Source organism: Bufo gargarizans, chromosome 11, assembly GCF_014858855.1.
Source record: "Bufo gargarizans isolate SCDJY-AF-19 chromosome 11, ASM1485885v1, whole genome shotgun sequence".
Classification (NCBI taxonomy): domain Eukaryota; kingdom Metazoa; phylum Chordata; class Amphibia; order Anura; family Bufonidae; genus Bufo; species Bufo gargarizans.
The window spans coordinates 25,197,151-25,213,381 of record NC_058090.1 but is presented as its reverse complement, the minus strand read 5'-3'; the positions used below and the strand labels follow the sequence as shown (position 1 = coordinate 25,213,381).

The window sequence follows — 16,231 nt, the reverse complement described above, 5'->3', positions numbered from 1 at the left end:
CACAGAATGAATGGAGCAGCAGGCCACGCTTGACCGTCATCTCTGAGAGACCCGAGTACTGCGCTGAGAATGAAGGGGGCGCTAGCGGTAATGCTCGGCCTGCCACTGTATTTGGATGAGACGGACCCCTGTTCTGGCGAGGTGTGGGGGAGAAGGAATTTTCTGTTCTTGATACATCATCTTTTTCTCCTACAGGGGAACACATTTCCATAACTCTTCTTCAGTTCTTTCAAGAGGTGGCCGAGAAGTATAAAGGTACGCAGCTCCTTTCTCTCCCAAGTGAGTGCCCTTTAACTCCCCCCAAGTGAGTGCCCTTTAACTCCCAAGTGAGTACACTTTAACTCCCCCCAAGTGAGTGCCCTTTAACTCCCCCCAAGTGAGTGCCCTTTAACTCCCCCCAAGTGAGTGCCCTTTAACTCCCCCCAAGTGAGTGCCTTTTAACTCCCCCCAAGTGAGTGCCCTTTAACTCCCCCCAAGTGAGTGCCCTTTAACTCCCCCCAAGCGAGTGCCCTTTAACTCCCCCCAAGTGAGTGCCCTTTAACCCCCACCCCTTTTTTTTGCACTTTGAAGGGGCTTATGGGCCATGTTATTACGCTCCGTAATTAGGCTACTTTCACACTCGTGTTTTGTGCGGATCCGTCATGGACGGATCCATTCAGATACTAAAGCCGTCTGCATCCGTTCAGAACAGATCCGTTTGTATTATCTTTAACATAGCCAAGACGGATCCGTCTTGAACACAATTGAACGTCAATGGAGGACGGATCCGTTTTCTGTTGTGCCAGATCGTCTCAGAGAAAACGGATCCGTCCCCATTGACTTACATTGTGTGCGAGGACGGATCCGTTTGGCTCAGTTTCATCAGACGGACAGCAAAACGCTGCAAACAGCTTCCAGAGCGGAATGGAGACGGAATGGAGGCAAACTGATGCATTCTGAGCGGATCCTTATCCATTCAGAATGCATTAGAATGCAAACTGATCCGTTTTGGACCGCTGAGCCCTGAACGGATCTCACAAACGGAAAGCCAAAACGCCAGTGTGAAAGTAGCCTTATTTTAGGATATTGTCGGGTTAGGAGGTTTACATTTTGGTTCACACATCTCATATAATATAGACTAGAGAGAAGTTGTCTCTATATGTCCCTGGATGTGACCATAACAACCAGAGTATAAACCTCCATTCTTTACACTGCAGGTTACATTCTGAGAACTGCAACTGCAGAACCGTGAAAAAATAAGGTTTCCATAGCAAAGTTCCTCCATTCTCATTTGGTACCTTGATAGTTTTTTTTTGTTGAAAATGTTTCTATCCCCCCTTTTAAAGGGGTTGTGCCAGGAAAAATATTCTACATTTTTGAAACCAGCACCTGGGTCGGAATACTTTTGTAATTGCATGTAATTAAACATTTAGTATAGCCACTGAGTTATTCAATAAAATGTCACTGTATCCAGTGCACAAGAGAAAGGAAATTGAGGCACTCACCTTCGGATGTATCTGGATGTAAACAGGAATCTGTATAGCGCCACCTACTGTTTGTTCTTTTCCTTATTTCTCTGTCCACCTCAGAGGTGGTTGAACGTGCTCAGTTTAAATTTTCTACTGCCATCAGCCATAATTACTGTTAGAAGCTGTGGCAGTTACAGGGAAAGAGCTACAGCAGAAAGGACATGTCCCCATGAGCTATTAGAGTGCTGCAGCAGAAAGGACACACCCTTTAAGCTGTGATAGGAAGAGAGCTGCTGCAGAGAGAACGCATTCCCTTAGCTGTGACAGTGAGAGAGTCATGGCAGAAAGGACATGCCCTCTGAGCTGTCATAGGGAGAGAGCTGCGCCTGAAAGGACACACCCCTTGAGCTGCCAGCCTGGAATAAATCTAGCAGACTAATTGGAGCAATGAATGAGATCTCTAGTTCCATGTGAGGTCCAGGGCTGGTTCTAGCTTTGTTAGAAAGAGGTTTATATGATGTCTGATTTAAATTTTTCACATCAGTTATGGGGGTACCCTTTAATTATTCTGCGAAAAGTATTTATCCCTGATCCACAGGATAGGTGATAAATATCAGATTGTGCGGAGTCCGATGCTGGGACGCTCTGCAATCTCAAGACAAGAGGGTCTCCATCAGCCCCATAAAAGCAAATGTGCACTACTGTTCCATCAGGGGGGACTCGGGGACCCCTGTTCTTGTGATCAGCGGTCGGACCCCCAGCGATCATACATTTATCACCTGTTGTGTAGATAGCTGAGAAATACTGTGCTTTTCAAGTGGTGACCCCTTTAAGTTCTGATGATAAATCTCCTTCTCAGGCAGGTCCTAAACCACACATCGTTACATATGTCCGGTGACCAACTCGGCTCTGCTGCATCTGTATATTATTGCCGCTTAGAAGTGGATTTTTACGGAGAAATTGCTCCAATGTGGATTTTCTTTCTTGGTAGAAGTAACGGAGGGTGAGGGCAGGGATTAAACCTCAGAGGTCGCCCTGTCTCTCCATCCTCTCACCTTACAAGGGGCTTTTTCGGTGCGAAGTAAATATTTAGCTCATATAGAGACGTGAGGGAAACCTGATCTCTATAGGGTTTAGTGATAGACGCTTCACATCTGAAATAATACCGGCCAGGACTGGACGCGGGGGTGACTGAATAGCGGTGCATTCCTCTAAGGCCAGAGAGCTGTGCACTTTACAGATTTTTATTCTGAAATAAGGATAGGGGGATTACTATTAGATCAGTGGGGGTCCTACCGCTGGGACCTCTGCCGATCACGAGAACGTGAGCCCTGTACCTTATGGAAATGGGCGGAGCGGCTGATCGGAAATCTACACCACGGATCCATTCATTTCTATGGGAGTCCCAGCGAGAGCCGAGTACAGCGCTCTTATATCTCCAGCACTCCCATAGAAATGCCGATCTGTCCGTTTCAGGGGGCTCTACGTGGTAGAGGGCTCCCGTTCTCGTGATCGGTGTGGGTCCCAGCTGAAGGACCCCCACCGATCTAACAGTTATCCCCTATCCTGTGGATGGGGAATAACTTTCTTTAACCGGTATACCCCTTTAATGTTTTTCCTGCTTCTTTTCTTGCAGAGATCTAATTTTGGCCACCTGCAGCCACCACTAGGGGGAGCTTACAGAGCTCAACAGGAGCTGTATAAATCCTGATGCAGTGAGTTCCCCTTAGTGGAGACGAAAGAAGGTCAGTAGTGCAACTGTGTGAAGTCTGCAGCTCTATAAATGAGTTTTTCGAGATTTTTTTAGGCTAGTGTCACACCCGCGTCTGGCAGTTCCAGCAGAGAATACCGCCTGCTGCGGTTTTTGTCTGGCCAATTTCCTACCTATTTGCCGGATCTCTGCCGGACCCGATTATAGTCAGTGGGGTCTGGCAGAACTTCGGCAGGCTGTTCTATGCTCGAGCAGCACGCTGGAGCGGCAGATGCAGCCGTACTGATGACCTACCCTCAGTATCTGATCATGGGAGTCTGACACCCAGGACCACTGATCAGCTGTTTGAGGAGGCCGTGTTTCTCAAGTGAGCGCCGTGGCCTCACAGCTTACCAAGCACAGCGCGTACATTGTATAGATGCACTCAAGCAACGGAGGGCGGGAGTATGGAGGAGCAGTGAGCACGTGACCGCACGCATGGCGATCACATGACCGAGGCACAATGCGAACTACTTCACTCCTACCAGCGCTGGTGTCCAGGCTGCGGGTCACGTGGTCACGGGCCTTGCGATCACGTGACCCCACATGGCCCTGTACACTAGCGTCCCCTCACCATAAAGGACAGGTCACGTGGTCGCGGGAGCCGCAATCAAGTGACCGCAACTGTTCAGCATTCTTTGAAACATACAAAAGAATGTAAATATATTTTAAACCAATCAACACACAGTATGGTATATCTTCTAAACATAAGTGAAGGGGACTTGAGTTTCCCCGAAACACGTTGTTTTAGGGTGCATTCACACGACCGTATTTTTGGGTCCACATCCGTTCCGCAATTTTGCAGAACGGGTGCGGACCCATTCATTTCAATAAGGGGCTGCAAAAGATGCGGACAGCACACTGTGTGCTGTCCACATACGTAGTTCTTATCCGCGGCCCCGCAAAAAAGAAGGCATTTCTGTCATAGGGCTGGCTACATTCACGCGGCCGGTATCCGTGTTTTACGGATCCGCAATTTTCTGAACCGTAAAACATACACGGTCATGAGAATGTAGCCTTATTCTGGACATGTCAAATATTCTACAATAAAGAAGAAACCTTGGATGTATAATCCATCTGCACCGGTGTTTTTTGCGCCAAATTCAGGATTACTCGCTTCCAGTCCATTGTATAGTGGCTGTGCTTGGTATTGAAGCTTAGCCCCATTCACTTAAATGTGTCGCTGGCCTAGTAAATGGGCGTGTCACTCACCGACCCCGTCAAACAGGTGATCGGCGTTAGTGCTGCGAGTCGGACTCCCGCCAATCTGATACTAGTGACCAATATCGATATCTCAGAAAACCCCTTTAATGAGAGACGTCATGAGGCACAGTTAATAAAACTGCCATTTTTCCGTCTTTTGTGGAAAGTTGGGGGAGATTTAGCAGGAGGGGGCGTGGCCTCCCAGAGACAAATAGAGTTATTATAACTTGCAAATTATGGCGCCGATCTACGCTTGCTCTTAGGGGGTCATAGATTTTAATTTCTGCTTCAGGGACCACGCTAGATGCACCGACTTTATTTGGGGGAGTTTTTATTGGCTCCCTGGTGTCAGTGTGAGGTATATGACGCGTGGCGGTGTTGAGAAGTGACGGCTCTACATCTGCAGAATTTCCACTCTTGCTGTATACATTGCCGGCGCTGTGTTTATATGACTGACATTACCCATCTGTATATACAGCATGAGCGGGAGCAGGATGAGGCGCTCGGCGGTCACCTGTCACCGGATCAGGACCCTGCCGGTCACGTTTATAAAAATTGGGCTTCACACCCCAGGCCTGGTGCGGTTGTGTCAGCCTGTGTTCACATGTTCCGTTTTTGTCCCTTTTTTGCTGCGATTTATGGAGAAATTGTCCCATGCTGGGTTAGCAGAGACTCGCCATATAGTCCGGCACTCCACGTCCTCGGCACATGGGGGCATCTCAGACACCAGGGCTCTTGTTATTTTAACATGACGAAGGACCTATATGGACAAGAAGGTGCGGTGAGTGATGCCGGATTATTGGAATTTTTCTCGTATCTTCCCATAGGGATCCTGGAGGTGTCTTTGGCCGCAGTGAATTGCGCTGACTGGACGGTTGTCTGCACCGAGGAGAAGATCAGGCAGTTTCCCTCAGTACGGATTTACCAGGCAGGGCAGGAGCCGGTCCTGTACCAGGGCATGATGGGCACCGACGAACTGGCAAGGTTTCTCATACTGTAAGTCCATCGCAGCAGGCATCGGGGGCGTGACCCAGCTTTCCAGACACCTGAACGTGAATTCTGCCTGGGTGTCCGATTACCACTGTGGCTAGGCACAGAAGCCCTAGAAAAACTGGGTAACAATCCCTTTGAGAGCTGTCATGGCAGCTATCTTGGTTTCCACCCAGCTTTCCCAGGAACAGATACAATTTTTCCGATTTTCAAAGGGAATTGGGCGTCTGCTCACGCCCCACAGTACTTGGAGCAGGTCACGTTAGGGACACGTCCGCTTACGTTCCAGTCTTAATCCAATGATCCGTAATTGTATCCGATGCATTGTCCCAGAGCCGGCTCCTCTCATCCTGATTTTATTATGGCCGGTGATTCAGTGGCAGACGTCGATTAAAGGGAAACATCAGTTACAGGAATACAAGTTTACGTGTAATTATACATGTGATGCCCCGGGTCACTGCTGAAATGTTTCATGCGTGTCCTGAAATAACACAGTGCCGTGAAGGAGATTCATCAGAACTAGGCCTAAGGACTCATGGAGCCATTGCCCATAGGAACCAATAAGATTGCAGCTTTCATTTTCAAAAGAGCTACTGGAGAATGAGAACTGAAATCTGATTGGTTGCTATGAGCAACAGCTCCAGGTATGCTGTGGCCTAGTTCTGATTATTCTCCCTCAATGTTCTCTGACGTCCTGACGTTACCCAGTGACCAGAACAACTCTGAGAACGGTGACAACCAATATATCTGACGTTACAACTCTGAGAGCGGTGACAACCAATATATCTGACGTTACAACTCTGAAGGGGTAGTCACCCAGCTTTTCCTGGGTGACTACCCCTTTTCCACAGTGACTCCACCAGCAGAATAGTGAGTGCAGCTCTGGAGTATAATACAGGATGTAACTCAGGATCAGTACAGGATAAGTAATGTAATGTGTGTACACAGTGACTCCACCAGCAGAATAGTGAGTGCAGCTCTGGAGTATAATACAGGATGTAACTCAGGATCAGTACAGGATAAGTAATGTGTGTACACAGTGACTCCACCAGCAGAATAGTGAGTGCAGCTCTGGAGTATAATACAGGATGTAACTCAGGATCAGTACAGGATAAGTAATGTATGTACACAGTGACTGCACCAGCAGAATAGTGAGTGCATCTCTGGAGTATAATACAGGATGTAACTCAGGATCAGTACAGGACAAGTAATGTAATGTATGTACACAGTGACTGCACCAGTAGAACAATGAGTGCAGCTCTGGAGTATAATACAGGATGTAACTCAGGATTAGTACAGGATAAGTAATGTATGTACACAGTGACTCCACCAGCAGAATAGTGAGTGCAGCTCTGGAGTATAATACAGGATGTAACTCAGGATCAGTACAGGATAAGTAATGTATGTACACAGTGACTGCACCAGCAGAATAGCGAGTGCAGCTCTGGAGTATAATACAGGATGTAACTCAGGATCAGTACAGGATAAGGCTAGTTTCACACTAGCGTTCGGCTGTCCGCTCGTGAGCTCCGTTTGAAGGGGCTCACGAGCGGACCCGAACGCTTCCGTCCAGCCCTGATGCAGTCTGAATGGATGCGGATCCGCTCAGACTGCATCAGTCTGGCGGCGTTCAGCCTCCGCTCCGCTCAGCAGGCGGACACTTGAACGCTGCTTGCAGCGTTCGGGTGTCCGCCTGGCCGTGCGGAGGCGTGCGGATCCGTCCAGACTTACAATGTAAGTCAATGGGGACGGATCCGTTTGAAGATGCCACAATATGGCTCAATCTTCAAGCGGATCCGTCCCCCATTGACTTTCAATGTAAAAGTCTGGACGGATCCGCTCAGGCTAATTTCACACTTAGCTTTTTTTTGCAAATATAATGCAGACGGATCCGTTCTGAATGGAGCCTCCGTCTGCATTATTATGATCGGATCCGTTCAGAGCGGATCCGATCGAACGCTAGTGTGAAAGTAGCCTAAGTAATGTATGTACACAGTGACTGCACCAGCAGAATAGTGAGTGCAGCTCTGGAGAATAATACAGGATGTAACTCAGGATCAGTACAGGATAAGTAATGTATGTACACAGTGACTGCACCAGCAGAATAGTAAGTGCAGCTCTGGAGTATAATACAGGATGTAACTCAGGATCAGTACAGGATAAGTAATGTATGTACACAGTGATTCCACCAGCAGAATAGTGAGTGCAGCTCTGGAGTATAATACAGAATCTAACTCAGGATCAGTATAGGATAAGTAATGTATGTACACAGTGACTGCACCATCAGAATAGTGAGTGCAGCTCTGGAGTATAATACAGGATGTATCTCAGGATCAGTACACGGTAAGTAATGTAATGTATGTACACAGTGACTCCACCAGCAGAATAGTGAGTGCAGCTCTGGAGTATAATACCGGATGTAACTCAGGATCAGTACAGGATAAGTAATGTATGTACACAGTGACTCCACCAGCAGAATAGTGAGTGCAGCTCTGGATTATAACACAGAATATAACTCAGGATCAGTACAGGATAAGTAATGTATGTACACAGTGACTGCACCAGCAGAATAGTGAGTGCAGCTCTGGAGTATAATACAGGATGTAACTCAGGATTAGTAATGTATGTACACAGTGACTGCACCAGCAGAATAGTGAGTGCAGCTCTGGAGTATAATACAGGATGTAACTCAGGATTAGTAATGTATGTACACAGTGACTGCACCAGCAGAATAGTGAGTGCAGCTCCGGGGTTGTCGGCCCAGTGTTACACGCTTTCATTACTGTCCTGTTGCAGCTGCTGGACCATTATTAATGCCTTCATGTTTTTATTAGGTTTCATCTGGAATGTCCCCGGCAGATACATACCATGGAAGAAGCGGAAGGCTTTATAAGTGGGGCGATGCATACGTCACTACTGCCCTATCACAACACGTCAATACTGGGATTATTTACCCTTGATATGAAAGAAGGTACATAGAAGGGCATTGGATATCCCCTAATAGGAACTTTCTAATATACTTTGTGCTTCAATGTCCTACCTTTTTCAAGATCTCTGCTTGCTTTCAGTGAACAGCAACATTCTTGTTTGCATCCGAAGGCAGAAAACTCACGCTGAGCTAGCTATGGTCTCACAGCTGAGGGTTTGTTACAATCATATCCAGTCTGGACAGTCTTTTGTGAACTAAACAGCTTTGACTCTAGGGCTAGGCTGATACATTTTACCTGCACTGATACATTGTAGCAAACTATTTGAAAGGAGAGATATTTTTGCTTCTGATCCATTTAGTTCACAGAGGATTGTCTGCACTAGATGCAACTTTAACAAACCCCTTCCCCTCAAAACTGTTGCCATTCACTGACAACAAGCAAACACAAAGTATATTAGAAAATATCAGAACTTTTTACTAATCTCCTCCTGTCTAATGGTGCAGCGCTTATAAAAAATCTGTATTTTTTTTCCCCCACAAAGATGTATAAATCAAATTTTGCTCTTTTTTTTTTCTGGAGTGGCTGAAGATTTCATCAGGGCCGCAAGACACCTAAGAGGTTCTGCAGTAGTAGGAATTTACATCGGAGAATCCGCCTCAGTCCTGTGAGTGATTCTGTACATGTTGTAAATCTTTGTCCCCTGGTGAAGCCGGTATACCAGGACCCATGACTAGGGTTGTCCAGGACTAGAAAAACGTGTCCTTCCAAAAACAGTGCCACACCTGTCCACAGGCTGCATGTGGTATTGCAGCTCAGACCCATTCATTTCAGAGGAGCTCAGTGACAATACCTAACTCAACCCATGGACAGATGTGGTGCTGTCCCCTCTCCCCCCTGCTATTCAATATTTACATCGAACCTTTAGCAACTAGTATAAGGCAGGACTCAAAGGTGGCCGGCTTCGGCATAAATGGGGAGTATGATCGTGTTTCACTCTATGCAGATGACATCCTGGTTTTTATGCATCAAACAGACACTACTCTCCCTCGTATAATGGAGCTGGTTGGTCTCTTCTCTGATCCATCCGGTTTGGAGATTAACTGGGATAAGACCGTCCTCCTTCCTATAGACGAGTTGCGTGGCGAATGGGATAATCAGTTGACGATCTCCGAGTCAATAAAATACCTGGGGATAACAGTTTCTGCCAAACCGCATGAATATCTACAATTAAATCTGATTCCGCTGTTGATGAAGGTGAGGGCTAAAATTAAGGTATGGCAAAAAATCCTGCTTTCTAGAGCGGACAGAATCTCATTAATAAAAATGGTAGTACTGCCCAGGTTCTTTATATTTTGCGCAACTCGCCTGTATGGATCGCAGATAAGTACTTTAGATTGATAGACCGGATGCTCAATGATTTAATATGGGGGAGGAAGCGCGTGAGACTAAAGGCACTCTATTTTTCTATGCCCTATGAGCGGGGAGGTCTCAACCTCCCCTATTTTAGGGGTTACTTTATGGCCTCCCAATTATGTCTTTTTAATGACTGGGAAAATAGCCCTCTCTGCAGTAGAGTGGTGAAAGACTCAGGATTCTCGGATTTCTTTACTGTATTGGAGTCTGATTATCTAGTAAACGCACTGAGCGGGTACACACTTTTCTGCAAAATGGCTATGAGGACTTGGTTGGCCATAAGGAGATGGTGTGGAGTTAAGGCGTCACTTATTTGTACCCCATTGTGGCACAACTCAAAGCTCCTTAATTTAAATGACTTAAACTGCTGCCAGTATTGGAGGAACAAAAATGTTCAGTATCTACACCAAGTGGTCAGTGAGGGACAAATATTGCCCCTCATGGAACTAAAGCAAAGGGCAAATTTAGGTGAGGTGGTTTGGTTTCCATATTTCCAACTGAGGTCAGCACTATCTTGCACTTCGGACGGCCAATTTTTTATTGATACCCCTTTATTTCTACACAATTTAATTTGTAAGAAAACTGTCACGAGAATTAAAATATCACATTGCTATAAGCACTTAATGAATAACTTTTTTTCGGATGTTCTCTCTCCAGGACAGGGAGCCTGGTCTTCTCTACTTTCAGAGGTGGGTTCTCCAAACTGGGAGAACATGGGGGATAGTTTAAAGTTGGTTTCACACAATTTTAATCACATTGTTGTACAATTTAATATTTTGCACAAAATTTATGTGACACCCACATGGTTATACAAAAGAGGCCTTAGGGCCTCTTCCGATTGCCCACGCTGTGGCGATCCCGGGGCAGATCATTTACACCTGTTCTGGGACTGCCCAATCGTGAGCAGATACTGGAGCCTGGTCCAAAATAATCTGGCTCATAAACTTAACATCTTTGTCCCTTTGTCCCCCAGGATATGGGTCCTGGGGGACTTATCGGAGCTCAACTGTCAGCCTATAAAACGCCAATTGCTGATCAAGGTTATGTTCTTGGCTAGGCTCCTGATCACTAGATTATGGTTTTCCCCTTCCGCTCCAGAGTGTAACAATTGGCTGGGCCTGGTCGAGAAAGTGAAAACCTATGAAAAGATTCTGTACAAACAAAGAGGATCTTACTTGAAGTGGGAAAAACTCTGGAAAGATTGGAATAGGGTTAATTAATCAGAACCTTTTTCCCCCCTAGGCTTTATGAAGGGTCTTCCCTTTTGTTTTATTTTTTTTAAAAAAAAAATTTATTTTATTTTTTTTTGGTTTTTTTGTTTTCCTTCCTGCAAGGTGGGGTTGGGTGGGGGGTTGGTGAAGTGAAATCAATGTCACTCAATAGAACTGACGGGCTTATGAATTTTATAATATTGCAAAGTAATATGGATATAAAGTTTTGCATTACAACAATAAAGTATTTAAAAAAATAAAAGAAAGATAGCAGCCATGTTTTTCTAATCTTGTACAACCCCTATAAGATAACCTCACAACACTATAAGGGTAGATTTACAGACCCCCAAAATACGGATGATGTTCATGTTGCATTGTTTGTTTTTTTGCAGACCAATTGACTCAGGCTACTTTCACACTAGCGTTTTTGCTGGATTCGTCATGGATCAGCAAAAACATTTCTGTTCTGATAATACAACCGTCTGCATCCGTTATGAATGGATCCGGTTGTATTATCTTTAAAATAGCCAAGACGGATCCGTCATGAACACCATTGAAAGTCAGTGGGGGACGGATCCGTTTTCTATTGTGTCTGAGAAAACGGATCCGTTCCTATTGACTTACATTGTGCTGCTTGCTGTGCTTTCGTGTGCGTTATGGGAACGCAACCAAATGGAACAGAATGCATTCTGCTGCATTCCATTTCGTTGAGTTTTGTCCCTATTGACAATGAATGGGGACAAAACTGATGCGTTTTCCTCCGCTATTGAGATCCTGTGCCTGATCTCAATAGCGGAAATTGAAAATGCTAGTGTGAAAGTGGCCTTAAATTAGTCTGTGAACCACATTTGGTGGCCAAGAATAGGACATGTGTTTCACCTTTTTGTAGAACAGACATACGAATAAGGAATGCAGATGCCTACATAGCACTGCCATACACTACTTACTAAATACTGTCATAATGTGTACCTAAATAATACTACCATATAGAACCTACATAGCACTGCCATACACTACTTACTAAGTACTGTCATAATGTGTACCTAAATAATACTACCATATAGAACCTACATAGCACTGCCGTACATAATATGGCTATACACAACCTGCTAAATACTGTCAGTAGCAAAATAATACTACCATATACAGCCTACATAGTACTGCCATACATAATACTGCTATATACTGCCTACTAAATACTACCATATAATTCCTAAAAAAATCACCAAAATATAAAAAGTTTAAATCCTCTCCCAATTTTTATTGATTTTCAATAAAGGTATTAACAAAATAAATTCTTTGTATACATCAACAAATATCTCGTCAGAGTCTTTCCAGGATAATGAGGCTGTCGCCATAATAACATGAAAGCATCGTAGTACAGAATAGAAGCACAGATACATGTTGTTATAAGGATACAGGACATTGCATATTTAATGTTAGATTATTGTATAACATTTAACCAACCCCCTTTACTTGATCCAACAGAGAGACAGTTGCAGTACCTTTATTTCTCTATTAGATACGTATCAGGAAGGCCATTTCAATGAGAGCTGAGATTAAAGTGATCTAGCGACGTCCCCCATTAAACAGCATATGCTATGATAACTGACCCAATAGGGAAAACTGCCCTCGTATGCAATCTCTCGATAGAGCCGCAGAAACCAAACTCCCATTCTCCACCCAGCGCCTCCACATCGACAGGAATTTGTTGGGACATTTTCTCTTGACATAGACTCCCCTTTCAAGGCGTAAGACTGTATTCAGCCTATTCATACAGGGAGTGCAGAATTATTAGGCAAGTTGTATTTTTGAGGATTAATTTTATTATTGAACAACAACCATGTTCTCAATGAACCCAAAAAACTCATTAATATCAAAGCTGAATATTTTTGGAAGTAGTTTTTAGTTTGTTTTTAGTTTTAGCTATGTTAGGGGGATATCTGTGTGTGCAGGTGACTATTACTGTGCATAATTATTAGGCAACTTAACAAAGAACAAATATATACCCATTTCAATTATTTATTTTTACCAGTGAAACCAATATAACATCTCAACATTCACAAATATACATTTCTGACATTCAAAAACAAATCAGTGACCAATATAGCCACCTTTCTTTGCAAGGACACTCAAAAGCCTGCCATCCATGGATTCTGTCAGTGTTTTGATCTGTTCACCATCAACATTGCGTGCAGCAGCAACCACAGCCTCCCAGACACTGTTCAGAGAGGTCTTGTAAATCTCACATTTGATGATGGACCACAGGTTCTCAATGGGGTTCAGATCAGGTGAACAAGGAGGCCATGTCATTAGATTTTCTTCTTTTATACCCTTTCTTGCCAGCCACGTTGTGGAGTACTTGGACGCGTGTGATGGAGCATTGTCCTGCATGAAAATCATGTTTTTCTTGAAGGATGCAGACTTCTTCCTGTACCACTGCTTGAAGAAGGTGTCTTCCAGAAACTGGCAGTAGGACTGGGAGTTGAGCTTGACTCCATCCTCAACCCGAAAAGGCCCCACAAGCTCATCTTTGATGATACCAGCCCAAACCAGTACTCCACCTCCACCTTGCTAGCGTCTGAGTCGGACTGGAGCTCTCTGCCCTTTACCAATCCAGCCACGGGCCCATCCATCTGGCCCATCAAGACTCACTCTCATTTCATCAGTCCATAAAACCTTAGAAAAATCAGTCTTGAGATATTTCTTGGCCCAGTCTTGACGTTTCAGCTCGTGTGTCTTGTTCAGTGGTGGTCGTCTTTCAGCCTTTCTTACCTTGGCCATGTCTCTGAGTATTGCACACCTTGTGCTTTTGGGCACTCCAGTGATGTTGCAGCTCTGAAATATGGCCAAACTGGTGGCAAGTGGCATCTTGGCAGCTGCACGCTTGACTTTTCTCAGTTCATGGGCAGTTATTTTGCGCCTTGGTTTTTCCACGCGCTTCTTGCGACCCTGTTGACTATTTTGAATGAACCGCTTGATTGTTCGATGATCACGCTTCAGAAGCTTTGCAATTTTAAGAGTGCTGCATCCCTCTGCAAGATATCTCACTATTTTTGACTTTTCTGAGCCTGTCAAGTCCTTCTTTTGACCCATTTTGCCAAAGGAAAGGAAGTTGCCTAATAATTATGCACACCTGATATAGGGTGTTGATGTCATTAGACCACACCCCTTCTCATTACAGAGATGCACATCACCTAATATGCTTAATTGGTAGTAGGCTTTCGAGCCTATACAGCTTGGAGTAAGACAACATGCATAAAGAGGATGATGTGGTCAAAATACTCATCTGCCTAATAATTCTGCACTCCCTGTATATTCCTGTTTGTTGGGCGGATTACTTCTTATCCAGTGTTTAGCAAGTAAAACCCTCGCCTGGAACAGCATTCTATAAACGCACAGTGACAGTTTATCGTCTATTTCTGAAGATTCTAGAATACCCAATACACAGACCCTTGGATCATTAGGCAATCGTATCTGGGTCGTAACGGTTATGATTTCACGTATATCTTCCCAAAATTTCCCCAATTTTTGGCAGTTCCAAACCATATGAAGCAATGTTGCTTCTAGTACTCCACAGCGGGGACATGAGGAGTCCGGTCGAGCGCCTATTTTGAATAGAAATTTGGGGGTTCTATACACTCTGTGTATTAGGTATAGCTGGGACAGCCTCTGAGATTCATTCAATGTAAGACTAGTTGTTAAAGCCAGACCGTCAGTCCATTGTTCTTGAGATATTGTTCCTACATCCTCTTCCCATTTTCCTTTTACCACCAAGGGAGTTGAGGAGGCATTGGCGTCAAGTATAAATGTATATAGTCGTGATATATCACTTCCCCTCCTGTAGCTGTTTCACCACAGGAGGGGAAGTGACAACCACCATACCCTTCGGAAACTGTGTATGACAAGCATGTCTCAATTGTAGAAATTGAAAAAATGCCGTCTTGGGTAGGCCAAATTCTTCTTGAAGCTGAGTAAAAGATTTGAACAGTCCTTGAGATTGAATTTAGCCCAAAAATAATATGCCCCTCTCCTCCCATGGGGAAAAGCCTTCTAGTCTAAATATCTCTGGCAATTGGGGATTCCGCCATAATGGCGTATTCTCGCTAAGACTTGTTAAGTTTGCCAGTTCCTTGAATTTTGACCAAACTTTGGTTATAAGGGAAATTGTGGGAAGTTTCCTGCTCGGGGGGTGCTGCCCGCTCACTTTAATCGAAGCAATAGGTGCTTTCTGCTTCATACTATGAGCATTTATCTCAGCCGAGGAGTCTAGTTCACGTGTTCTAATCCAACCCCTAACATGTTGCCATAAAGTAGGACCACGGGTTTGGGAGGGACAAACCACCTTCTTCCTTACATTTTTGGAGTGTCTCTATGCGGATTCTCGGTAGCTTTTTTTTTCAAAATCAGTGATCTTCCTCTCCTAATTTTACATATACAAAAGTTATAAACAATATAAAAATTAACATTAATAAAAAATAAAAAAAATAAACATCATTAACGGTATCGCTGTATCCAAAAATATCTTAACTATTAAAATATATATTTTTTAAATTCCTATGTGGTGAATGCCTTAAAAAGGGAAGAAAATGAAAAACACACCATTCATTTTTTGTCGCCTTGCCCCCCCCCCCCCCAAAAATGGAATAACGGTGATCAAAAAGTCATACATATCACAAAAATGGTACCAATTAAAACTACAGTTCATTCCGCAAAAAACAAGCCCTCCTACAGCTCTGTAGACTGAAACGTAAGGAAAATGATGGCTGTCAGAATATGACGATGTAAAGAAAATTTTGATTTTTAATTTTTTTAACAGTAATAAAACAAAATAAAAACTATACAAATTTGGTATTGCAATAGTCGTATCGAGCTGCAGAATAAGAACGTCAGGTTATTTTTCACGCACAGTGAACGCCGTCATGTCAAAACCCCAAAAACCTTGGTGGAATTGTGTTTTTATTTCAATTTTACCCCCGCAAAGATTTTTTTTCCCCCATTTTCCAATACAAGACATGGTCAATTAAATGTTGGCATTAAAAAATGCATTTTGTCCCGCAAGAAATAAGCTTCACTATAGATATATATATACAGAAAAAAAAAAAAAAAAGTTATGGCTATTGGAACATGGGGAGGAAAAATCAAAAATTAAAATAGGCCTGGTCTTTAATGGGTTAAAATACAGTGCCTAAATAATACTATAGGTATCTGCCTTGGCCCCCCCCCCCCCCCCCCCCCCATCCCCGAGCTGTATTCTGTTTGTTACCCCATACATATGACGCTTTA

General features: G+C 44.1%; 1 protein-coding gene across 3 annotated transcripts in view; it reads left to right on the top strand.

Moving 5' to 3' along the window:
- LOC122921953 (thioredoxin domain-containing protein 16-like) overlaps positions 1-16,231 on the top strand; it is a 56,023-nt gene that overhangs the window by 22,632 nt on the left and 17,160 nt on the right. The window contains exons 14-17 of one of the 3 annotated variants that reach the window (XM_044272297.1): positions 196-255; positions 5,229-5,397; positions 8,226-8,362; positions 8,901-8,985. In XM_044272297.1, the coding sequence (XP_044128232.1) occupies positions 196-255; positions 5,229-5,397; positions 8,226-8,362; positions 8,901-8,985 (451 nt within the window). Of the gene's footprint in view, positions 1-195; positions 256-5,228; positions 5,398-8,225; positions 8,363-8,897; positions 8,986-16,231 lie in introns of all 3 variants that reach the window. The other 2 variants (XM_044272296.1, XM_044272298.1) reach the window with 2 other exon arrangements.